The following is a 26,487-nucleotide window of genomic DNA, read 5'->3' on the forward strand; positions in this document are numbered from 1 at the left end:
CCTGTCTGGTGGGAACTCCCCCGAGGTCATTCCCTGAACCATCTTACATTAAAAGAAGACACTATGATCTGAGTCAGCCAGGCCTGGCTTTGATACAGAAGGGGACCTTCGCTTCCGGCACAGGCTGGCTTTCCAAACTCTTGTCTAGCTCAAGACACTACAAAGTCAGCTTTGAGATGCAAAGCTGGGCAGTAACCCCCTTTCTTCTCTAGATGGTATTTGTCCTTCTACCTAAGGGATGAATGCTTTTGATTTAGTAGGTCGGGTATTCGAGACAAATATGATTTATGGGGAATGAAAAATGTTTCATTTTAACCTTTTCAAAACCATTATTCACCTTTGCACACATTTACACACGTGTGTAGAAGCATTTGTACACATGTATCTCCTACTAGGCGTGGGGAGCTTAAGGGCAGAGAATATCTATTTTGTCATTGTATTGCCAAGGCCTGGTACATAACAGTAAAGATTTATTGGATATTTGAATGATTGAATGATTGAATGAATGAATGAATGAATGGCTGAATGCAGGAATGACTAAGTCTAGCACTTGAGCAGGGAGTGTAAACAAAGACCCATAATTAAAAAGCAGCTCCCAGGAGAACCAAGTTTCTGACTGCTCTAGGAGAAGAGCAGGGCATGAAGGTAGCCGTGGACAGACATCAGCCTCATTTTAAACACCAGGCTCTGTGACTCCAGCACCGACGGAATGGCTATAGGATCGAGCCCAACACTCTCAAACTGGGGCTCAGAGAAACCCAAATATTTTGTACCAGCTGTTCACCCCCCCCCCCCAGTCCCAGAGGTAGGGAGTGGCTTCCCCAGCTCCCCACAGTGAGACAGTGACAGAGCCAATATGAGACCAGGTGTCCCCGCTCACTGACCACAGAGGAAACCACATCTCAGCTCTTACTTGGCGGAAAGACTCAGTCTAGTTGTAGGTGAGGGATGGGGCACGGTTTAAACCGGGAGAGATGTCCTCATTGGTCTTGGGAGCTTATGGCCACCACTGGAGGAGGCTTTGGGCAGCCTAAGGAGAGCCAGGAACCATAGACCACTCCCTGCAGACTCAAGAGCTTGCAGCCCACAGCTCCCAGCGCTTCTTCCCCTAAGAAAGACTGCAGACAGCGCTGGCTGGCTCTGGGATGATTTACTTCCCTGAAATACCTCAATTTAAATGCTAATTTCCCCAGAACTGAGGGGTGATCCGGCTCAGGCTTGCTGGTGGCTGTGTATTAATGTATCCAAAACACTCACACATATTCTTAAATTGGGGCAGAAGGGAGGGAAGACCTGGGGGGGGGGATGTGGAGGAGACCAGCTTCCCTGCTTGTCATTCTTGTCAGCATGGCTGATGGGCGCGAAGCTAGACAGGATACATCCTCAGTGGAAATGCTCTGTAGGCTTGAGTCACTCGGAGGTTTGGTGCAGGTGGCTTGGAGGGAGAGGAGGCATGATGCTTAGGGGGCTTCTACAGAGTAGCCACTGTCTTGAGTTCTCTGAGGCTCACGAAGAGATTCAGGATCTAGTGTGGGATTCGGGAAATGGGACCCTCACTCAAGAGAACTTTGTGCGAATCTTCCTCCCAACCCCTTCAAGTCCCAAACTCATTACTTTTGCGGGTGAGGTCACTAAGGTTTAGGAACTAAGGTTCCTATAATGGAACTGCATTCCCCAAAGCCAGACAGCATTTGTTTCCATGTCTGAAGGACTTCTGAGCCTTTGCCTTTTCCTCCTCCACCGGACCCCAAGGCCAGTTCTGGGATCTAATCACAGGCAAGGTGCATGAGGACAGAGTGACAGGAAGGTTTTGTTCCAACAGGGGAAGTCAAGATGATGACATGGAAGAGGAGGTAGTTTTTTAACTGGGCCTCTTGCTTCCTGCTGGCGCTCCTCACCCCAGGCCCCCCCCCCACCCCTGCTTCTCCGCCCCTGTGCAAATGCACATACGGACCCCATGCTCTTTCAGAGTGCGAGGTCTCACCAACCCCTGCTTCAAGAGATCACCTTTCCCCTTCTGGTCCCTGCCACCTCAGGGCAGCTGGGGCCCCTGGCTCCTAGCCAAGCTCCATAGGAGCTGGGCTGCCTGTACACTTGGAAAGAGAAAGAAAGTAGAGTTTGAAGCTCCATGTGGAAGAGCTGAAATTTTAGACCCAAATTCCCAATATCCCTTAGATCCAAGAGTTCTTGGAGCACTCACTCTGTATGCAGATGGCACTGTGCTAGGCCCCGGCGAGGAGGCATAAAGGAGACAGGCATGGTCTTGGTCCCCGTGGAGCTCACAGGTTAGTGGGCCACATGCCTATCATATAGGGTCCCCAATAGCACAGCTACCATTAGGAGCTGGGAAGCTCTTCATGGAAGAAAAGAGCCAGATGCTGTGGGAGAACATAGCGGGAGAACTGGCTCCGGGCAGATTTCTCAAAGGCAGGAAAGTAACATGTGGTCTGAATGATGAGTAGGTGATGGCCAGGTACAGGGGGCAGGGGTGAGGGCTTTCCAGAGAGAGGGAAAATCCCCAGTGCACCCTTTGTACGAAGCAAGTATGTCCCGCAAGGGCAGTCAGCACAGCTGGACAACCAGGGGACGGGGCTCAAAACATGCAGCGGGAGGAGTAGGCAGTGGCCAGATCTCGAAGGCCTCCCAGACCTTGCTACATTGCTTGCCTTCTACCCTGGTCCTCGTGAATGGGTGAATGGGATACCTTCCTGTCCCCTGCTGGGCCCCTGGGATGCAAAGCAAACCCTGCCAAATGGGAGAGCAGAAGCAGTGTCCGTGGAATGAGTGAGACCTCGTACTCCCAGAGTTCTCCCGAGTCCCTGGAGTCCCAGATCTGCTATTTTAAAAATGTGATGCATCTTTTCATAGACTATCAACCGAGCTACAACTCTTTTTCATGGATAGTTTGGGGGAGATGTTTGTGTATAGAAACAGGGCCCTGTCGCTGTTTGAAACATGGCATGCTCTTATGTACACACATGGACCCCTCGTGGGCACAAGAGTGCACGCGCTCTGGCCTTGAACAGCAGAACGGCCTGATCTCGGGTTACGCCAGTGATCAGGAGCACGGACTTGGGATTGGTCCCTTGAACGTATGCTGACTGAGTGCAGGGCACTAAGTGCGGAACCCCTAACTGTGGACTCCTAACTGACTTCTAACTGTGGACCTCAGCTGGACAAGTTCCCTAACCCCTCTGAGTGCTTTTTTCTCTATTTATAAAATGGGAATCGTAACGGTAGCTGTCCGCTCGAGTTCCCATGGAGTTAAAATTGCACACACGCGCACGCACACATGCTGTCTAGGATGTAGCTGATGACGAGCAAGATGATCGATACATAAATATTACTCATTATTCTTCCTGTCCTCCTATTATTAGGATTAGTTGCCTTACAGTTTTTGTTTTTTCTTTTTTTTTTTTCTTTTTCGCCTTATAGTATTTTCTACACACATGCACACACAGGCTCTGAGAATCTGAATCCACTTTCTGCCATCTGCATTTAGCCAGCCTTCCGCGTCCCTTTCCCAGGTTGGTGGATTCTGAGGCTGCTGTCTGGGTTCTGTCTGAGGTTCTGGGCCCAGTGGAACTTCCCGGGCGGTGGCCGTTCCCCTCTGTGTTGTCACCTCCCCAGAGAGCAGGTGGATGCGAAGGCCCTGGGCGCCCTCTGCTGGCAGCGGCCGTGCAGGACTCGTGACCATCCCCAGGCTGCCGCGAAGGGACCAGGTCCTGAGGGACCATCCTCGGACTTTGCTCTTCCTGCCTTGCCATCCCCTGCTTCGTGACTGCCTCCTTCCCTCCCAGCCTTGGCACTGGCTTGCGAACTCCCACCCCTCCATCCTTCCCCTCCTTCTCAAGCGCTTCCTCGGGATCCTTCCTGCTCCCTGAAAGCTCAGGGGGAAAATCCTTCTCCTAAGAAGATGGGCATCATGAGCCAGCCTGAGGTTGCCCATTGTGCTGTTTCCCATTGTCCTGTGGGGTCAGATTTACCCGTGGAGTGAAGCCTGGCTTAGCCAGAAGACAGGGGGATGAGGGGTGAAGAGGGGGGCTCTCTCTTTAAATGCAGTGCCAGAGAAGGTGTGAAATGGAGCCCCCAGATGGTAAAATGGAAAACATAAGCTTGCTTTCAGATCCCTCTTCCCAAATGCACTCTGTGCCAGTCCCGGAAGGCGCTGCTCCCCTCAGAGCCTCCGCTTCCCTGTTGGCTGAGGGAGGGCACCCAGCTCCAGGGACACCGAGCACCTGGTGTGGTCAGGTCCAAATGGGCAGCAAGCTCCTTCTCTCAGCTGCGATCTGTCTGGGCTCAGGGCCCCCATGCATGCTCCTGCTCTTTCGGCATAGTCAGTGCCCTACACCTGAGCAGTGGTGAGGAATGGGAACTTCAGAGTCAGACCAGCCGGGATCTCCAGCTGTGTTGTGCTGGGCAACCTCTAACCTGAGGGTCTTAATGGCATTAGCTTCACAGGGTTGGGAGGGGACCAATGTACAGTGCCTGGAACGGTGCTAGGTGCACAGTATGTGCTCAACAAATGGCTATTATTATCATCATGGTAATGGTATTTCATTAAGGCGGACTGAACAGCTTTTATGATCCTCATCTTACCTATGAGAAAATTGAGGTTTGAGTGGTCTACTCCAGGCTGTACAGCTGGGGGGTGCTGTGGGCAGAACTGGGGCCCAGTCTTCACAGACGCTGGCATCTTCTCATGCCTGACCTCACCTGCCCATGAAACAATTCATGGGTCTCATGGGGAAGGGTCCCAGAAGCATCCAGCCCTCGGTATTTCTGATAGCCGGGTCCCACTGGCTGTTATGCGTGGCTCCATTGTTGTCTCGCTGAGAAGATTTAGAGGACCAGGGAAGAATCCAATCTCTCTGAATCCCTATATCCAGCTCAGGGCTCCACACAGAACATGTATTTAGCTGATGAGAGCAGAGAGACACCCTCTCCTGGGCCATATCCTTGTGGGAGGATCTGTATCCTCACAGGCCAACCTCAGAAGGGAAATAGGAGGAAACTCGCCCTCAAACCCTGGCGAGTGTTACATGGTCCTTTAAGGGCACTCCCCTTTTCCAGAAGGCTCTCTCTTTCTGTTCACATTGCTGTTCCACGCACCCAGGCTTGCAAACAGATCATATACTAAGCACAGACACCTAGAAGAAGCCGTGATCACAGGCACACACACATAGGCATAAGCACGTACAGCTTGCCAGACAGACAGTGGTCCTCCCACACAGGCACATGAGATAGCATGCCTCAGTGTCCCCCGTGTGGGCCCAGAAACTCACAGTCATGCACACGCCTGCCCAGCACTCCCCAGCCCAGCTGCCTACGTTACCGAGTGGGCAATCAGCACACATCCCAATATTCACCTCCTCTTAATCCTGTACCACATGTTTTATCATCTGCAAAAAGGATATAATCTACAGCTCTCTTGCTGTAAAGATTGAATGATACAGTGTATGCAAAGTGCTTAGCCAGACCCAGTAAATGGTGAGGATCCGGAACTTTGTAAGAGATGATGGTGATGGTGAAGATGGGGATAATGGCTCTTCCCCCGGACTCCAAGGTGCTCAGAGGTCAAGATGTGGGGGGCTGACTGTTCACTAAATGAATGAATCCATGGGACACTTCACGGGTACCTGGGGGAGGTGCGCACCGTGGGGACATGGAGTACAGCCAGGAAATGCTCCGGGCCCCATGACGTCTGCACAGCTGCTTCTGTTGGACCCGAGATCCAGGCTCCAAAGGCATTGTTTTGGCATCCCCTGTTTTTGTTTTCCTCTTTCTGATTTTCATTTCAAGGTTGCCCATTCCAAGGGGTACGATGAAGTGACAAATCTCTTCCTCCCTTTCTTTTTCTTCCTCCCCCTCCTCTTCCTCTCCAGACTGTAATTACTGCCTCAAAATCTGAGGGTCCCTGAATATGAAGGGACCTCAAAAGTCAGATGTTAACACGGAAATGCCTCCAATACCTGCATACCACGAAGCTGTCCGTTTCCCTCCTTGCACTCTTTCAGGAACGGGACGCTCACCACCTCTCCTGGCAGGCTGTTCTATTTGGAGGCGGGTCTGTTGTGTAAAAGATTGAAGCCTGCCTCCATATGATGCCTCATTACTCCCCCGCCTGCCCTAAAGACTACCTCTGTTCAGGGTTCAGTTCCGTGAGGTCACCCCAAGGACTGTCTTGGAAACAGAGCTTCTTGGGATGGCATTATAAGGAAGGATGAGAGCAGGAGAAAGAGCACTAGCCTGGGATGGGGGAGAGGTTCTGGGAGCAGGCCATTCCTCTTCTCTAGGCATCAGTTTCCCTATCTGTAAAAGAGGAGTCTGAGCCAAAAGATCCCTTAGGACCTTTCCACTTGAACACCCACTTGTTCTTTCAAGCCTTCCTGCCCCTTGCTCTGCACGCACTCCATGCTCTGCTCGGTTCCCTCACCGTTGTCACTGCTTATGCAAGGGGATGCTTAGCAGCCAAATACGCAGTCTGTAGAGCATCAGACTGTGTCTTAAGCAATTGGAAGCTTTATCCCATTAAGTGTTTACAACTACCCTGAGATCTCACTTTATAGCAAGGAGATCAAGGTTCTAAGGAGCGGGAGTTTCCTCTGGACTGCACAGCCAGGACACGGCGGGCCAGGACTCCGAGCCCTAGCCTGCCAGATTCTAGAGCCTATCGTTAGCATTCTGTTCTCTGAGGCGGGACCCGTGGAGCAGATGCACGGCAGCAAGGATGCGCGCCCTCTCCTGAGCCTCTCCATGCTGCTGCCAGCTCACTGCTCTCCTACCCTGCAGCCCCCAGCGGCCTCCACGCCCTCATTTGGCAGTCTCTGTGCTCCTCTCCACAGGGAGAACAACTTCATCAAGGACTTCCCTCAGCTGGCCGATGGGCTGCTGGTGATCCCGCTGCCGGTGGAGGAGCAGTGTCGGGGCGTCCTCTCCGAGCCCCTCCCGGACCTCCAGCTGCTCACTGGTAAGACACACCTGCTGGACGTCCCCCAGCCTCTCTCACGGCACCCCTGGCCTCTCCAGGTGCCTCTGCACATCCCAGACCGGCCTGTCCAGGCCTCCTCCTTCCTGAGGGACAGAAGGACGAAGGGACCTGCTATTGGCCAGGGGTGGGCCTCCTGGTATGGGCTGTGCAGAGCTGGGGGGCTTCTCTGAGATTCCACAATCGGAGCTGGGCCAGATTGACTTTCAGCAGATTTCTGGGATTTTGACTGTAGTCACTGTGCTGTGCCTCAGCCCCACAGAACTTCTGCATCCCACATCACTGGACCTTCGGACCCGCACCTCCCCACGTCCCCAGCCTTTCTACTCTCTGCTCTTATGAGTCCGACCTCTTGATTCTACGTAAAAGTACAATCACACGTTATTTGTCTTTCTATGTCTGGCTTATTTCACTAGGTTTATTTTTATATCGTTCTAAAGCAAAATCACTGGACCCCTCCACCAGGAGCCTGTCTTACTTGAAAGGGTTTGTTACACAGCTTGATTTTGAATATGGGCGCTGAGCCGTCTTGGGGGGTGGGTATCGTTTTCCCCATTTTAGAGACGAGGAATCTAGACTCAGAGAGGGGACAGGAGTGGCGCAAGACCCTGCAGCCGCCCAGGACGAGAACCAGGTGCCACGGCTCCAGGTCTTCTGCCTTTTCCATTGGCTCTGCAGCTCCCCACCCCTACTCCTCGCTCCTTGCCCGCCCCCTCCCAGGGAAGCTCTCTTCTGCAGGCTCTCCTGGGGCTCCCTGTCTTCTGTCCCACCCAGGATGCCCTTCTGTTCCCCCTTATCTTCTCCCAGTTCCTCTTCTGTCCTATGTGGAGGGATTTTCCTAAGATGTGAGGGCCGTGGCTCTGCTTTGGTGATACCGTACTTGGGTATCTCAACCATGGCCCAGGGAGAATGGCCCCCCTGGCGAATGATGGAGGTCTCACCGAGAGGGAAATTGACCCCCAGGGAAAGCCCTTCTGCTGCTTGCTAGCCCTTGGAAGCTCCATGAGCCTTCCCTGTAAAGAGGCACAGACAGGGCAGAAGGACCCACGTCTCCTAGGAGCCACGCACCCTGCGTGTCTGAATCCATGTAACCCTGTGAGGGTTATTGTCCCCCTTGAAACAGATTAAAGAAATCATTCAGTTAGTCCAAGTTCACATGACTAGTCTGTCATTGAGTCAGGATTTAAGCCCGCTGGGTCTTGACCCCAAAGCTGATGCCGTATCCATGACCCTCCATCTCCTTCTTGAAGTGTCCTCCTTCAAAAAGGGCCCAGATGTAGATCAAATGAAATCACAGAAATAAAAATGCTTTGTAAAATCTGCCAAAACCTGCTGTGCCTTCCTTAATTTTCATAAATCACAGAATTTCAGAGCTGACAGGGACTATAAAGGGTGTCTACTCTAATCCTCCTTAGCAATGGAGAAATCAGGTCCATAATAGCCCTACTGAGTAATGGTTCTTCTTGGATACACCCAGTCACAGGGAGCTCACCCCTTAAAGCAGATAACACCATGGTCCATGGGGAGGTGCTGTGCTCCAATGGGAAGGACCCTGGATTTGTCACCAATCTTTGTGTGTCCTTGAGCTCTTTCTCCTCTGAGCTTCCATTTTTTCTTCTGAAATAAGGGGTTTCAGTTCTTTGTCAACAGTAGGCGACTACTGGAGACTGCGGGTATAGAATGCTCAGTGCATTGTGGTTCTGTGTTAGTAGTACAAATTGTTAGGATTATTTGTTTTGGTTTAAGGATCTTCGGAGGCATCCTAATAAAGACACTGTTGGATTTCTAGAATTAAAAAAATAATAATAATTACCAGGAAAAATACCTCCCTCATTTTATCTCTCATCTTGGGCGGAAATCTAGGATAGGGTCAGGTAAGGTGGGGGTCAAGGATGAGTAAGCGCTAGGGATGGGCCTAGAATGGGGACGAGGATGCAGGTAAGTAGGTGAGCCAGCAAATCGGCATTTGTTCGGAGCCTGTTACTATGTACCAGGCTCTATTCCAGGCTCTGCAGGAGTGAGAATAATAAAGACCATGGCCTCAACCTCAGGAAGCTTGCATTCCACTGGAGGAACTTATAGTCCAGGCTGGAATCCAGGAAGGACCAGGGATGGAGAGAAGTGAAGGGTGGAGTGACAACCAGTTCTGGGGGGTGAGGGGCAGAGATGATGGCTTTATACATGTCTTGGTAATCAAAAGGGGTAGCCTGGTTTTTTTCATTTGTACATCATACCCCAGTGAATGAATGGTACCTATAGCCTCCATCAGACTGTTCTGCTGCCCTCTCTGAGGGTGGGTCCCAGTTACCAATACCCACACCAAGCCTGCCGTGCATCAGGACTAGCACAAAGGCTGGGGCAGAGGCTGCTGGGCCACGAGCATTTGGCCATCCTGTGCAATCTGGCTTCTCCTCCCTGACTCAAAACATGGCCTGTCCTTCCTCCCCGACCCTTCCCAGCCTTTCTAGGGAAAGGATGAGACAAGCAGAGCAGATAAACAGAGAAGACATATTTATAACAAAACAACCTTGCTCCAATAGATATATATTTGGAGATCATGAATATTTTACTTTAAAATGAAAGCTTCTAAAAAAAAATTACGTTATTCCTGAAAAGGCTGAGGAGGGAAAAAAAAATAAAAAAAAAGTTGACAGTAATGGACAACTTTAATACTGCAGTAATGTCCAGGAAGAAATCATTTGTTACAATGAGATTCTCATTTTCATCTTGGTATCAAATATCTCTTTAAGTGCCTCCTCACCAGGGGACAAGAGAAAAGGACAGAAAATGTGCCTGCCATTTGCAGAGGATACAAAACAACAATATTAACTGCTGATGTGTCTAGCATTTCCTTTTCATGTATTTCTTCCTGATTGTAAACAAAGAGAGTTTTCAATGCTTAGAGCAGAAAATTTAGAAAACAAGAATCGTTGATACCCCCACCACCCAGAGTTAACTGCTTGCTAACATTGTGTTGTTTTGTTTTTGTTTATTCTTTGTCTATACCTGTGTTTCCCAAAATACTTTCCATGGAACATGCATTCCAGTGAACCCTCTGGAAAAACGGGATTCCTCAGTTGAAAAAGTTTGCAAAACGCTCCACGCCACTACCTTCATAGAGCTTTAGAATGCATAATAATCTAGATAAGGTGCTTAGAAATTATACAGATTTTTTAAGATCTTGTTTCACTTTAACTCGGTCTTACTTGAAATGTGAGCTTTTCTATATGAGCACATGCATCTCAGGAGATCTCTATGTGCATCCCATGTTTCCGTGTTAGGAAACAGTGGTCCACACAGGGGTCAGCAAACACAAAGGACCAGATCCTAAATGCACTGGGCTCTGCGCACAGCCGCTCATGTCTGCTGTCATCGAGAGGCGGTACGTGGAGGATGGGCTGTGGTTTGCTGACCCCCATTCTGCATGCTGCAAGACTTCCACTTCTGTGGCCTTATTCGAGTCTCACAATGCACCTGTGAAGTAACGTCAGCATAGGTAGCCATAGTATCCGAAGGGGAAACTGAGGCACAGAGCCGTCTAATGACCCATGGCCAGTTGCCTGCAGGGGTAAGCGGAATCCTAAATCTACTTGGCTTGCTTTAGCAAGCTGTTGGGAAGAGAAAAAGCAGGATGGGGGCTGAGATCAGAGGCTGGGAAGAAGCCTGGAGGCAGGTCCAGGTAAAGGTGTTGGTTCCAGTGAGAGCCTGCACGCAAAGGCTGAGCACCTGCCTGTTTAGAAGCAGTGGCCATTCTGCAGAGCCCAGTTTTGGTGAGTGTTCTGTAAATGCTGGCCTCCCGTGACCTTCTCTTTCTGCCCTGCAGGAGACGTCAGGTATGACGAGGCCATGGGTTACCCTATGGTGCAGCAGTGGCGGGTCCGAAGCAACCTTTACCGTGTGAAGCTCAACACCATCACCCTGTCCGCAGGTGAGGACCACCTCCCGGGCAGGCAGGGGGCTGGCGCTAACCCAGCACTTGTTCCCAAGGACTTGTGCTGTGCCAGGCCCTGAGCTGGGATGCTGAGGGAATGAGGCCCAGCCTTCTCTGCCATGAAGGAGCTCATGGGGAGGGTGGGTGGACAAGCAGAGAGGGACATCCTCATACTGGGGTAGGTTCTACGCAATAGTGGGACAGTGGAACCCCAGAGCGGGGAGCTGCCCTGAGGAGTCAAGAGGGGCTTCCTGGAGGAAGGGGTACCATAGCAGTGCAGGGAAGAGTGAATGGGAGAGGGGGTAAATGACAATCTAAGTCACATTTATGTTCTATATATTTCAGGCTATGGATTGTAAGTTCTCCTGGTCTCTTCTGGATGTTTTCTTTCCTACCCATCTCCTAGACAGCAGTAACACACGCCCCTCCAAGACACAGACACACACACGGCCCCCACTCCACCTGCCTACATCCTGTGTGTCAGCTGATGAGCACAATTTGTAATTCTCAGAATGGGACATTTTTTTTTATGCTTCTGTGACTTTGCACATGCTCTTCCCTCTGCCTGGATCTCCTTGCCCAGAGAATGCTGGGGTAGTCCTGTAATACTGAGAGACCCGTGCTGCATTCTCTACTCTCCCCAGAATAACTCAAGGAAGTCTGTGCAAGCAACCACCTGTATGAATGCACCAGGGGGCTTGATTCACATCTGAGCCCTATATGTTCCCCCACTGACCCAAGAACCGTGGGTCATTTCCATATCCCTGTAGCCTGTATTCCTGTTGCCTCTGTTACAGAGAATCAACGCAGGGTAGGTAGTCTTGTTTGATAAAGGAATAAAAAAAAATGAAAACTGAAAAATTCGGAATGAGTGAAGGAATCTGGAAAGATGGGGTGTTTTACCCTGGTTCTTCCTCATAACCCTGCCACTGGATTCTTGTCCAGGGGATTCCTCTGTATTTGTAAGCACATTAATTATCTTCTCTTTTTCAGTATCATTTGGTTCATGAGCAACATGAAACTCTCTTAGCCCAAGAATCAGAGGACTCTCCCATATAAGAAGTGCCAATAGTAATTACTGCAGACATTGGCCAAGCACTTTATAATGTTTCATATCTTAGGATGTCCATCGGTCCTACAAGGAAGACATCGTTTATCCCATACTTTTTTCAGATAAGGAAACAAGGTCAGAGAGGTTAAGTAACTTCCCCAAGGTCACACAGCTAGTAAGTGGTCAAACAGGAGGAGAGCAGATATATTTTTTTTAAAGATTTTATTTATTTGAGAGAGAGAGAGAAAGAAAGAGAGAGCATGAGAAGGGGGAGGGTCAGAGGGAGAAGCAGACTCCCTCCCATGCTGGGAGCCCGATGCGGGACTCGATTCCGGGACTCCAGGATCATGACCTAAGCCAAAGGCAGTCGCTTAACCAACTGGGCCACGCAGGTGCCCAGAGAGCAGAGATTCGATTGCAGTTTTATCTGCCTGGGGAAAGAGTCCCAGGTCATCTCCATGGTGTTGTCCTTTACTAGTTAAGAGAAACAGTCTCATCATTAACACTGCTGTGTTAATTACCCGGTTGCGCATATTAACGGATTGGTGGAGAGGGGCTGTCTTAATCAAACACCCATGCTTTGAGGCATGTTTCTGTTTTGCCCACCACCCACACCCTCGCACCTCACTTGCAAATCAGATTGCGATATATCCATTAGAATTACAAAGGTGGATCAGCTTTAATTAATCAATGATGATGCTCTTGAGAAACCCCTTATAAATCAAATGTTGGCAAATTGGAGTTTATGTTTAATGTTGAAGGAGAGCGTGCTTGCTCTCCTACAGTTTACTTTGATGTGACACAGAATCCACTGCTCAGGTGATAGTGGTGGTTGGTGTTTCCTCTGTGTCCTGGGAACTGTGCTCTTGTACCTGGTTAGAGCGGGAGGTGGGGAAGGGTGCAGGTGCACAGTCAAAGACAAGCGGAATAGAGCTTTTGCTTCCAAGGTAGTGTCCACTGAAGGTGCAAAGCATAGGTGCCCCTGGCCAGGATTGTGCAAACAGCTTCTTGGGAAGGTGAGGATGGCTTTCTGGAGCCTTAGAGCATAGGAGTGACTTAGCGAAGAGTTGGGGAGGCCATTTCCGGTGAACGGGGGTGTGTATGTGTGTGCAGGCTGCAGGTTGGGGACTGTGAATGAGGAAAGGGAGGTGGAAACCTCAGGTCATATCTAGGAGACCTAAAAAAGCTGGTTTGGCTGGATATAAAGCCTGATGAAGGAGGCTCACTGGAGATGCCCTTGGAGGCCTGGAACATCAGGTAAGGTCACTGGTAGGCTGGTTGTTGGTAGCAGGAAGGAGCTCAGGCAGGTCTTAAGGCTCTTGGAAGAACAGCTTGGTAACCTACCTGTTGGAGGAAGGAGTGCGGTGGGGAGCTGTGGTTATACAGTGATAGCTTTGCAGGTCCCGTGCTAGGCCCTGATGACCTAAGTCTTCTTGGCACAGGACTAAGGAAAATGCAGCAGCAGGGAGGCCCTTGACAAAGTCAGGAGCCAGAACATACCACTGTTCCAGGGAGGCAGAGGCAGAAAGGGAAGTAGTGTTCTCGGAAGCCAAGCCAGGGATCCGATCCCAGGATGTTGGAGTATCTGCTGATCCCGGGTCAGGGAAGCCCCGGGGCTCCTGCTGTAGGCAGTTCACACTCTGGGTGATTGGGTGCTGTGAAAAATGCATTTATTTTGGAGTGAGAACAGAAGGGGATTGTAGACTGAGCTTGTAGACTGATTGTAGAGTGAGCCGGGGGACCAAGGAAACCATCCGGAGTCTGAGCTTGGACTTGCTCATCCACAGTGGGGGTTGCAGCACTGGGGCTGAGGCTAAATTGGAACCAATGGGGGAAACCGCAGGCGATGTGCTCGGTGCCCATTAGTTGCTAGGGACAGACGTCAGCTTTAATTTCCTGATGGCTACTTTCAGGTCCCGTGGCCTCGGTTGCCAAGCTTGAGGCCTTCCTCTGCTGTTGGTTCCCTCTCGGTTGTAGTGTCTTGTGCATCTACCAGAGAGAACAACCTCTGCTTTGCAAGCGAGGGGAGGTTGCTGTGCCCCTTCAGGTGCCAGTCACCAGGCTGATTGTGGGATGACACCAGCTCCAGGCTGGAGAGAGCCCCTGGCCTCTTATAATTCGCCAGCCACCGCCCTCCCAGATCTGACCACCTCCACGTCCCCCTCCTCCGTGCAGGCTTCACCAACGTCCTCAAGATCCTGACCAGGGAGAGCAGTCGGGAGGAGCTGCTGTCTTTCATCCAGCACTACGGCTCCCACTACATCGCAGAGGCCCTCTACGGCTCCGAGCTCACCTGCATCATCCACTTCCCCAGCAAGAAGGTCCAGCAACAGCTGTGGCTCCAGTACCAGAAAGGTAAGGCTCCGACAAGCTAGATCCTGACTCGGCCATGCCGAAGCTGTGTGGCCTTCGGCACTCCCTGCCCCTCTCTGGGCTTCAGTTTCCCCACAGACAGGACGAGGGGCTGTGTGATGTTATCTCAGGATTCTTTCAGTTCAGGCATTTTCTGAGACCCTAAGGTGGTGGGCTGGACTCCAACACTCCTGCCTGGTACGGCAGGTTCCTTGTTTCCAGCTCTCTCCTCTGAAACCACCATGGGGGAAGAGTTGGAAGAATGGGAGTGGCGTCTCCTTGACACCTCCTTCTCTCCAGGCTTCTGGGAAGAGCCCAAGAGGAGCTCTGGCCCTTCTGGTAGGGCTCACTTTGGGTCTGAGGGGACAGTTTCCTGTCTCTCCCATGGAGAAGCTTCTGTCCTCAGGGAGGGTCACCAGATCCCTGGGAGCCTCAGCTTGTATCAGAACTGGCATTCCTCGGGCTCGATGGGGAAGACCAGTCCCCGCCATTCACTGTGGGAGCGTCATTCCCTTCCCACCTCAGTTTTTCCCTTCTGGGAAATGGGTGCTTAAGTAACCATTCCTGTCCACCTTCCACACGGAAGGGAAGCAGTTAACTATCACAGCATTTTGAGAAAGACAGAAATATTCCATCCCTGCATTGTGTATTTTAACAGGCCGGTGTATTCACAGGGGAGAAGGTGAGTCTCAGCCACACCAAACCGAGTGCCCGTAGATACACAGCTAGTAAGTAGCAGGGTGCGCATGGCTTCCTGTTACTGTTACTGTTCTTGTTATCCATCAATTGAGAAAGGAGAGCTCTCGATGGACGGTGAGGGTGAGGAGCAGTGTTAAAAATGTGCTCCCCACCTTCTTCACGTGGCCCAGCCCCCCTCCCCCGATCTAAGGAACCAAATCAACTTAAACCACAGACTGTGGGAGCCACAAGAGACCTTATGAGTCTCCCTGGACTTAGCACCCCAAGTTTGCAGTTGGGAAAATGAAGGCCCAGAGGGAGGAGGAAGCTTGCTGAGTGTCACTGAGCTCCACTGTGGTGGGGGGTCGAAGACAAAGTGGGGTGCGGCTCCACGCTCCCCTCCAGGGCTTTTCATGCCGGCCCCAGTGCTCCTGCCTTTGCCGTCTCCAGAAGCTTTCCTTCTTGCCCCCGGGGCTTGCAGCCCCCACCGTGGTCTCACCCCTCCCTGCCTCCCGTGTGCAACTGTGTGGGGCACGGGGTGGTTTATAGACGCGGGGGACATAATTGAGTTGTCTGGGAAGAGCTCTGTTTTTTATGGCTGCGACAATGACGGTCTTTAAGGAAGTGCATTAAATCAATAGAAGTCTCGTTGTCCTACCCTATAAATAACGTGACACAACATTAAGCAGGGCAATAAGCTTCAGGACTTTGAAGTAATACAATTAGGTTATGTTTATAAAAACCTTCGCTCACTGTGGCCACTGAACTAACCCGCCTCGGCCCACACTTGGGGCCAGGGACACCACTGTCATGCTAAATACCACGTCATCTCTGTCCTCAACTGCTTCCAGACCTTGGCCTGTTTCCCTCCAGAAAGCCCCACTCCTTAAGCAGGGGATGCATGGACTCTGTAGCAAGTCAGACGGGCTGGGACAGAAGCAAAGCCCACAGAGCAGCTGGGGCCCCTTCAAGACGCCAGAGCCCCCCGGGTTGCCACAGACTTGCTGGGGAAACTTGGCACAGTAGCTTTCCTCTCTGGGCAGCTTGTCTGGAGGCACGTTTCTTGCTTCTGTCATATGCTTGCTCCCAAGAAGATCCCAGGGGTCCGCGGAGGCCACCTTAACACTTCTCACTCTCACCACCTGCTGTGACCTAGATGACCCATGAAGCACTGCGGTTGTATTTTTTTTAAACGTGGGAGTGATGTTTGCGAGGGGGAGGCTGAGAAGCCCGGGAATGTTCCCGGGGAGGGAGGAACTCTGAACTCAGAGGTAGTGGGTGACCTTTCTCTCCACAGCCATCTGCTGTGTCATGGACACGGGCTACACGAGGGCCTCCTGGGAAGTGGGTCAGGGTGGGTCTGGGTTTGGAAGCAGGGCACTGGGGGGGGGGGGGGGGCAGAGCTGCGGGAAGAGGTGCTATGAGTGGGACAGACAAGGGTTCTAGTCTCCCTGTCTACCCTTCCCTCCCTGCTGGCTAACCTCAGGCAGGAACTTCTAAGTTTCTGTGTCCTCGTGCGTTAAATGGGGGATAGGAATTCCCTGGCGTGGCTTTTTGGGAGAACGAAATGAGATAATACAGGTAAAGTGTCTGGCATGTAGTCAGCACATGCAAAATGATATCTTAGAATAAAGCAAGACTCATCGGTCGCAGCTGAGGAGTCTAGTCCTGGCAGGGCTCCTTAATCTCTCGGAGACGCACCTGGGTCACTAGAAAAGGATAAATATTCTTTCAACCCGGAGAGTGGAGTGGGGAGGGCTTCCTGGAGTCTTTGAAATCTATGTTTAGCTCCAGGTGGTGGCGTGTCCTTGATTGGAAGGACCAAAGCTGGAAGGAAGTTCCGGGAAAAGAGGCCCAATAGGGCGTGAGTCACAGCACATTACAGTGTAGTCCTGTGGGTTCTCCCATGTACCCCTTGAGGCAAAGAAGGCAAGAATCCCACTTACCCCTCATCTTCGCCTGGGAAACCTGAAGCTTAGAGAAGAAGAGGAGCTCGTTGGGGTCACAGTGTATGGGTGAAAGGGATGGTGTTTGAATTCCAACCTGAGCACAGTGTTCCCTGCCCCCGAGATCTGGTGTCCACAGAAATTAGAAACAAATGTCCCAGGCTTTCCAGGTTTATTAAAGATGGGGCTCTTGCTCCTGCTGTGATCCGGGGCAGTCACTAGAAATCGTTGGAAAGCCCAGGGGTTCAGGACTGAATGTGCCTGATTAAAATATTCCCATGAGAGGTTTATTTGACGATTAGACTATTATTCCCCTAAGTGTTTCTCAGTGTGTGTTCCACAGGAGAAAAAAAAGAGAAAGAAAGAAAGAAAGAAAGAAAGAGAAAGAAAGTTCCATTTATCTTTCATTCATTCTTTAATTCATTAATATTTCTTCAGTACTGCTTCTGGGCAGACCTTGTGCCTGGTGCTGGGGCACTGCGGGAGACGAGATGTGGACGCTGTCCCCGTGTTGTTCGCTCCCCAGTCTGTTCTAGACTTACAGTGTTTCACCTTTTTTTTTTTTTTTTTAACCCACTGGTAGACAGCTGGAAAGAGGGGCGGGGTAGGCTCATGGTAAAGAACCCAGTCACTGCCAGGTGATGGCCCATATCTATTATTTCATGTTCAACTAATTCTGATCAGTTAGGGAATGGCTTATCTAGGCCACTGTGTGGAGATCATGGAGCCCACTGGCCAAGAACGTTAGGATCCGTTGGCAGTGGCTGCTGTGACGCAGATAGTGGCGGGGAGAGGCTGTGTATCATTTTCCTTGCAGCAGGGCAGGGCAGAAGCCGAAAGAGCAGACCCACCTTGTGACGTTAATTTTAGGGGGGAGCTGGGCATGCCAAGCAGGACTGGAAAGATCTAGGCAGGGAGGTGGGGTCTGCCACCACCGAGTGGATCATCTCAGGATTTCGCCAGTTTGGAGGGGACCAGAGCACTGAACAGATCAGTTGGACGGTGCCTGCAGAAGCCAGGAAGACCTTAGAAGTAGCCAAAGTCATCCCTGGGCTCTCCAGGCACAGCAGTGCTTAGCGTGGAAGCTGCTTTAGCCTGTGAGTCCCCTCTAGCCCTCGCCTCTGCTCCCAGGCCGTGCCCCAAGCACCATGTGAAGTTTTCAGTCTCTGGCAGCTGAATACTTTCAGCTTAATACTTTCACTGCACGCTGCTGTGTTCCTGATAGGTGTGTATTTTAAAAAAGCTACCTTTCTCCCAGTTTACTCTTGGCTTGATAGTCACATACACTGCCCAGCTGTGACCTTGATGCATGTCTTTTTATCTTAATTATGACATAAGAAGTTACCCAGCCTGTAGCTAGCTTGGATAAAGACTTTGTCATTTGGAAGTAAAGTGGAGGTTTTGCAGTCAGATGGACTCAGGTTCAAATCCCAGCTCTGCCTCTTACCAGCTGTGGGATCTTGGGCAAACTGATCACTCTCTAGATCACTTTCTTCCCATACAAAATATAGGCTCCAGCACAGCCCATCAGTGAACTCCTTTAGCACTGAGCTAGAGTTATTATCTTGATCCAATGCATTCCTTCCCACCACAGCTGCCACATCTGCTGTGGTAACTGTGTTTCCTTTCCAGGGGTGTGTGTGTGTGTGTGTATGAGAGAGAGAGAGAGAGACCAACTGAGGGAGGCAAGGAGGGGTCATGAAAACACAGAGAAGTCAGGGCTCCTGGGTGGCTCAATGGGTTAAAGCCTCTGCCTTCAGCTCAGGTCATGATCCCAGGGTCCTGGAATCCAGCCACGCGTCAGGCTCTCTGCTCTGCTTCCCTCTCCCTCTCTCTGCCTGCCTCTCTGCCTACTGTGATCTCTGTCTGTCAAATAAATAAATAAAATCTTAAATACAAAACAAAGCACAGAGAAGTAGATAAGTGCAAAACAGAACACACACACAAAAGCACACACACACACACACACACACACAAAGGAGAAACAAAGAAAGTGTAGAAGAGAAAAGATATGTAATTAATATGACTTTTCCTAGTTTATAGACTCCATGACCCTGTGAAATGATATTTTCTAGTGAAGGTTACACTGCTCTTGAGTTAAGATTGGGGCAGTCCATGTTATAGAGATGTCCTCAGAGATAAATGCCTGTTGCCACCTTTAAAAGATGTTTTATCTCAATTATAATTTCCCAAGACTGAGGGAATGAATTTCTACATTTCCATTTGAATTACAGTGCAGGTTTGACTGTCAGCTCAGCATTCCGAGACTATTCTTTAAAGGAGTTCTGACTGCTTGAAAGGCAGCCCAGGAGTTGGGGGGGGGGGCGGAGAAGGAAAAGATAGTCAAATGTCACCTCCTTTTCTGAGGACAGTTGTGGCCAAGGGGCTGATGTGGGCTGGAGAACTCTCCTGGGCTTTCAGTTTCCTGAGGGAGTTTGCTTCAAAGACAGCAACCCCACATGAAAGCAGTTGTTCTCAGAACTGGGACTGCCTGGCTACTGGTTTACTTCTCTGTAGATTGAATCATCAGGGGGCAATTTTCAGTTCCCATTTGCTTGACCTTCTGTTAGCGTTTGACCGAGCTGACCGCTTCCTGCTTGAGGCACTGTGTTCGCTGCCATTGTCCCAGATCTTCCTTGTGAGTCCCCTGCCTTCCTGCTGGCTTCTTCTCTGTCTGCTTTGCCGGCTCACCCTCTTCTACCCACCTCCATCCGTGGGACTTCAGACGACCCTGGCCTGGGCCCCCTCTTCCTGGACCCTTCTCTTGTGGGGATTCTGTCACTGTCCCTACATTGTCGACTCCCACTTTACACCTCTGCCTCGAAGCCTTCCCCCAATATTTGCCATTATGGCAGCTCCCTTGCCCACCCAAACTCTGCCCCACACAACCTGGTGGTTTCCCAGCGTTCGAGTGAAATGGGCCATGATCTGTTTGTAGGCAGAACCAGACACCGGAGTCTTTCTTCACATCCTCCCTCCCTCGCATCCCCCCCCCCATTTCCCAAATCTTACCCATTTTCATTCCCAATGAGGGATTGAATTTGCCCACTTCTTTCCATCCCTCTCCTGGGCCCTGGATCAAGCGGCCATCGTGGCTTGCCTAGACTCTAGTGCTGGCATTCTACCTGGACTCTTGGCATCCACTCTTTTTTTTTTTTTTTTTTTGAAATTTTTATTTTTATTTATTTTTTTCTTATTTCTTTTCAGCATAACAGTATTCATTGTTTTTGCACCACACCCAGTGCTCCATGCAATCCGTGCCCTCCCTAATACCCACCACCTGGTACCACAACCTCTCACCCCCCACCCCTTCATGACCCTCAGATTGTTTTTCAGAGTCCATAGTCTCTCATGGTCACCTCCCCTTCCAATTTCCCTCAACTCCCTTCTCCTCTCCATCTCCCCATGTCCTCCATGTTATTTGTTATGCTCCACAAATAAGTGAAACCATATGATAATTGACTCTCTCTGCTTGACTTATTTCACTCAGCATAATCTCTTCCAGTCCTGTCCATGTTGCTACAAAAGTTGGGTATTCATCCTTTCTGATGGAGGCATAATACTCCATAGTGTATATGGACCACATCTTCCTTATCCATTCATCCGTTGAAGGGCATCTTGGTTCTTTCCACAGTTTGGTGACCGTGGCCATTGCTGCTATGAACGTTGGGGTCCCGATGGCCCTTCTTTCCACTACATCTGTATCTTTGGGGTAAATACCCAGTACTGCAATTCCTCGGCATGCACTCTTGTCTCCCCAGTCCAAACCACACAGCAGCCCCGAGGACACGGGTCAGTCGGTGCTCTCCAGAGAGACAGAACCAACAGGATGGATGGTTGGATGGATGGATGGATGGGTAGATAAAAGTCTCTATTGTATATAATATTCATACATGAGAGAGAGAGAGAGATTTGTTATGAGGAATTGGCTCATGTGATTGTGCAGGCTGAAAAGTTTCAAGCCAAGATCTGTTTAGCAAACTGGAAATTCTGGAGAGCTGATGGTGTACGTTCCGATTCCAAAGCTAGTAGGCTTGAGACCCAAGAAGAACCAATGTTTCTGTTTGAGCCCAAAGGCAAGAAGAGAATGTTGTTCTAGCTCCAACAGTCAAGCAGGAGGAATTCTTTCTTACTCCTGGGGTGGGGGGAGGGGTCGGCCTTTCTATTCTATTCAGGCCTTTACCTGATTGGCTGAGGCCCAGTGACATAAGGGAGGGCATTCTGCTTTACTCAGTCTGCTGCTGATCTCATCCACAACACCCTCGCGGACACCCTCACAGACACCTCCAGAGTCGTGTTTGACCACATCTCTGAATAGCCCATGGTCCAGTCAAGTTGATGAAGACAATTAACCATTAACAGAAATACCATCATGCTTCTTCTTGGATGAAAACTCCCAGGTCCTTTGCCATTGCTCTGAGGCTAATTTCCAAAATCTTCCCCATAGCCTCAGTGCCCTTCCAGATCCGCCATGTCCCCAGCCAGTCTGCTCCAGGCTGTCTGTCTGTCTGTCACACTCAGCCTCACACAACCCTTCACTATGGCGGCAGTCAGGGATCAGAGCCCGGCCACATTCCTCTAGGCCAGGGTCCCAGCCGGGTGGTGGGAGGTGGTCCCAGAGCTCTTTCCCTCCCCCGGCTTCATGGCTTCCACGCAGCCCTGTGTAGTAGGATGCATCTAGCTCTGAGGTAGTGTTTCCTTGGAGAGTGGGGAGGCCAGAGGAGGTTAAACCTGAGCTGGACGCTCACTTGTCTGCAGCACGCCAGAGGAGAGAACTAACTTAATTCTCCTCAGAACCTTGCAAGAAGACGATACAGGATGTGGTTCATTAAACACAAATAGGCCCATGAGACTGCCATTTCCACCAGATGAAATTACCAAAAAAAGCATTTGTTCCCTGGTTTAGATTGAGTCCATCTGGAACGGAACACCCCAGTCGTCTTCCTATTGGTGCGTACCAAGAATAATAATCCTTCGCAGGGCTCCGCGCAGAGCAGAGCCGTACATTTTTTCATCCAATTTACTCCTTGCACAACAAGCCTGGAAGGGAGGCATTGTTATCTGCATTTTGTGCTTGAGGGGAGTGAGGCTTGGAAGGGTGAGATGGCCTGAGGGAGTTCCCAGCAGGGAGCTTGGCAACAGGGATTTGAACCCAGGCTGCTTTCATCAGGAGAACCCGTGTTTGTTCCTACCACTGCAGCCTCGGAGAACTCTCTAGATGCTGTTATCAGGCCCAAGGCCACTGTTTGCATTCCTGTTCTGTTTCTCTTATCCACCCTCCAAAGAACAGAAGGAAGCAGACTCAGAGCATAGGCCCTCGGGGTGGGCAGGAGAGGAGATACTCTACTCACCAATACCCCTCTGTGTCACTCGCTTCTCCCTCTTAACTTAGGGGCAGCATTATGACGTAGAGCCAAACCCAAGAACGTCAGAGCTGGAAGGAACCTTGGTACTCCTTGAGCCAGGGTGAGCTTCTCTTTGTGGGCTAGTTTTGATTACAAGGTAGTAGCCACCTGAAGTGCTCCCTGAAAGAAATTCTGGGTCAGGCAGGACCAGGCTTGGTGACAAGAATGCAGTGGTCACTTAGCAACACCAATCGTGGCTGTGAGAGGAAGAAACGCTTGGGTAAGGTGTTTCCTATCCTCAGCCAGGCTGGCTGTTCCCATTCAACAGATGGGAAAGTTGAGGTCAGCTTATGCAATCGCTTAGAACCTGCAGTGGCGAAGGGGGAAATTTAATAACCATTAGCAGCGTTTTTGTTTTGTTTTATTTTGGTTTTGGTCTTTACCCTCCTGAAAACTCAGAGCATTTTCAAAGACCCTGGTTCCCCAAGCCTCCCACATCCTCAACGATGGGAGCATCACTGGTTGACAGACCGCACGTTTTCTTATTTTAGGGTCCACATGCACACATAGATCTATCACTCCCTGACGCATGAGAGGCTGCCCCTCTTGTCCTTCCACTTAGGGAACCGTAAGAGATTGATGCTGTTGTCAACTAGTTATTCTGATTCTCGTCAGACGGGAGCCAAAAACACTCTTGTTCCCCTATCCCAGTCCTATTCCCAGGAAAGTGATAGAGGGACTGAGGGAGTCAGGTGGGACCCTTCTCTCTCAGCAGTCTTGCACTAAGAATGTGGAATTTCCCTGGGGATGAATGGGGGCTTTTGTCGTTTCTCTGCCTTCAACCCCTTAGTGAGAAGAAGGTCTGGAGGGAACCCAGGTGCACAGAGGGGCGCTTTTGCCTTCCCCAGGACCTCAGCAGCAGGCAGAACCTCCCCCCCCCCCAGAGCAGTCTCACCCACCGAGCCCACTGCACAAGGGCACCTTCCTTGCCACTCTCTCTTGTCCTTCCTACATCCCTTTCCATTACTCCATCTTTCCACGCTACTGTGTCCAGCGCCTACTGTATGTCTGGATTAGGGGCAGAGGCTGTCAAGGTGAATGAGACCCACTTCCTGGTCTCAGTAGGCTCACAGTCCAATGGGAAAGACTAACCAGCGAACTTTTGATAAAGGCCATGACAGAAGAAAGCGTGTGTGTGTGTGTGTGTGTGTGTGTGTGTGTGTGTGCGCGCGTGTAGGGTTAGGAGTGGAGGAAGCCAGGCTGGGAGACTGGTCCCTAACCATGTAGGGTGGGTGGGAATTTCCCCGGAGGAGAAGACATCTAGACATCTCGGCAGAGCCCTGGAGGGTGTGGGTATTTACCACCCGGGTGGTGGAGGTGGATTGCAGGGGACAAGACGCAAATCTGGAGGTGTGAAAAAGCCTGGTGAATGCTGAGTCCTCTCAGACCTGTTGGGAGCAGTAGTTCCTGGATGTTATCAGGTGTTTTTGAGGGATGTCACTGGCCTCTTTTTTCCATCTTCGAATGTCTCTGTGCCTCAGTCTTCAAGTCGTCAGAGAAAGTGCCATTGCCTCTGTCCCCAGCTGAGTACTCTCATGCACGGGAGAGGCTGCGTCTCCAAATGCCTCCAGAGAAGTCAAATCATCGGGCCCGTTTCAGAAGTCCCCGGGGAATAGTCAGAAGAGCATCTGACCCTTTCAGGTTGTCGTGAAGATGGGATGTGATCATGTGATTAGTTGGGTTATAGTAGGAACTCGACACAAATCAGTCATCATTGCCCACTCCTTATCAGAGGAGTACCCATCACCAAATACCAACAGCACATCAGATGTGTGTGCGTCATCTGTCCCATTTGCCAGATATGTGACGCAGGACAAGGCATGTTGATTTTGAGTCTCAGTGTGTCTTTAAGATGGGTATAGTGATGCTTGCTTCACAGTATTGTTATGAGAATGAACTGAAACAATGATTATAAAGTGATTACTGCTGCACCTGGCATACAAGAAATACTCGGGAAGTGCGAGCTATTATTATTATCATTTATTATTGTGAGACACAATCTAGTCAGTGGCGATTATTATCACCATCAGTTTTCTGAAACAAAAGGCATAATGGCGTAGCTCTTTCCAGTCCTGAATACAGAAGCCTAAGATAAACCTAAAGTCACGGCCATTTCTCACTCAGTGATTGGCCAACTTGAATTTGAGTCCTGCCTGAACCTGGGGGGTGGGAATAGAAAGCAGATTTATCAGAAAGCTCAGCCTGGAGCCCAGCAGTGGGGCATGGGGTTGCCTGTTTGCACAGCTGGATGCTGAGTTCAGAATACACTCGAGGAATGTGCAGGGCTGCGTGTGTTGGGGAAGGGGATGGTAGAGGAGCAGGCACCAATGTCTGATGTGTATGGCGTTCTTAGTATGGACCAGTTAATCACATGATCTTATCTTGGGCTTCATAAGAACCCCCATGAAGTCCAGGGTATCATGTCTATCTTCCAAAGGACAAAACTGGTCTAGCTTAAGCTCTCATGGCTGGTAATAGGCAGAGGCAGTATTCTATCCCAGGACTGTGTGACTCCAAGGTCCCCATGCCCTGATCCATCCCTGTAAGAAAAGGTGCCACATGCTGAGAACCACTCTGTGCCAGCAGGCGCCCTGGGCACTTCAGGTGCATGATCTCATTTATTCCTCACAGCGACCCTCTAAAGCTGGTGCCTTTCTGCCTGGGAAACTGAGAATCAGGAGGTGCTGGATGGGAAGGGGGATATATATAACCCAAAGGCATATACAGCCCGTTGAGGTACTTGCTGGTTTCCTTTCTTTCTTTCCTTGCTCCCGCCCTCTCACCGTTTACATTTTGCTGTTACTTAACCACAGTGGGCACTCCAAAAAGAGTGTTCTGTCTCAGAGGCATTTCTCTTCCTTCTAAAACAGGTAGAAGTCGTTGATCAGGAAGAGTGAAAAAAGAGGCAGACAGATCAGCAGGATTCCAGCCTGCCTGGTGTTGGTCAGTGGGCTTGAGACCCTTGTTTTCTGGCGACCCCTTGGCTCTGGGTCAGGATCCAGGCTTTGATCCAGGCCTTAGAGATTGACTAGACTACTGATCCACTTGGTTGTTTTTATCTGACACATAAGCCCTAGATCCCAAGCATTCCTCCTTGAGATCCTTGGGGTCTGTATTTCTCTGTTTCACATTTCACAGGTGCCCAAGGAGATAGAAGGGTCCTTTTAGAGATCTTAGCCCAAGCAGTCCCTGAGGTCGGGAGCATCAGAATCACTGAAATTTACAGCTGGAAAGATCCTTAATTCAATAAATCTATTAATATAGATGGTGAAACGGGTAATGAGAAACTTGCTCAGAGGGAACTATAAATCAGTGACAGTGTTAGGAATCAAACCAGCTCCCCTTTCTCGCTCCTCCTTCCACGAAGGTGTGCTAAGAGGCAATTCAGGAGGCCCTGTACCAAAGGTATCTCCTTTTTATTTGTGATTGCTTTATTGAGATACAGTTTACATACCATGCATCAGGTATTGAAGGTATCTTTTCGAGCCTTCTCTGCAAAACCAGTGGTGGTTTTGCACAAAGATAAGATTTAGGGTTTCCAGAAGGAAACACAACTTTTCATGACTTTATTGTTGAGAAGATTCTCCAAGGAAAATGAAATCTGAGGTAACCACTCCTCCGTCATTTCAATTACATCCCATTTTCTGTTGCAGCTTGCTATCCGTGATTCAGGGAGGCAGCTGGGGGGAGGGGCACAAGGTGGCACAGCCAGCTGGTGCTAAGTGTGACACAAAGTGTTCATTTTTACCAATATATGAGCTAGGCTGCCCCCCCTGCCCTGGTTTTGTCCAGCAAGTTTTAGTGCCTTCTCCGTGTGAATGCAGCAGTAAATTAAATGTGGCTCTGCCTTCACGGAGCTCAGTCCAGACTTGGAGAGAGACAGGTAATAAGGAAATCACAATGCAATGTGTAAACGCTAGGACGGGAGGAAGCGCCGAGTGTGGCCCGGGCACCCGACTCAAACTGTGGGATGATGGCTCTGGAAGGGACTCTCAGAAAACCAGCAGGAGGCAAGATTTAGGTAACCTAGGTGGTTAAGGAGAGGGAAGGTATCAGGGGGCAAGAAAAGCATGTACATAAAAGGGCCCTGAGATAAGAGGGGGAAAAAAAGTGTATGGAGCAGTCTGCTAGGAAAC

At 50.3% G+C, this 26,487-nt stretch overlaps 1 protein-coding gene across 3 annotated transcripts in view; it reads left to right on the forward strand.

The window, feature by feature from the left end:
- The window catches only part of ASTN2 (astrotactin 2), an 858,139-nt gene that overhangs the window by 610,455 nt on the left and 221,197 nt on the right, over positions 1–26,487 (forward strand). For all 3 annotated transcript variants that reach the window (XM_059410933.1, XM_059410934.1, XM_059410936.1), the window contains 3 exons: positions 6,846–6,970; positions 10,812–10,916; positions 14,146–14,325. In XM_059410933.1, the coding sequence (XP_059266916.1) occupies positions 6,846–6,970; positions 10,812–10,916; positions 14,146–14,325 (410 nt within the window). The remainder of the gene's footprint in view (positions 1–6,845; positions 6,971–10,811; positions 10,917–14,145; positions 14,326–26,487) is intronic.

Source organism: Mustela nigripes, chromosome 9 (genome assembly GCF_022355385.1).
Source record: "Mustela nigripes isolate SB6536 chromosome 9, MUSNIG.SB6536, whole genome shotgun sequence".
Taxonomy (NCBI): domain Eukaryota; kingdom Metazoa; phylum Chordata; class Mammalia; order Carnivora; family Mustelidae; genus Mustela; species Mustela nigripes.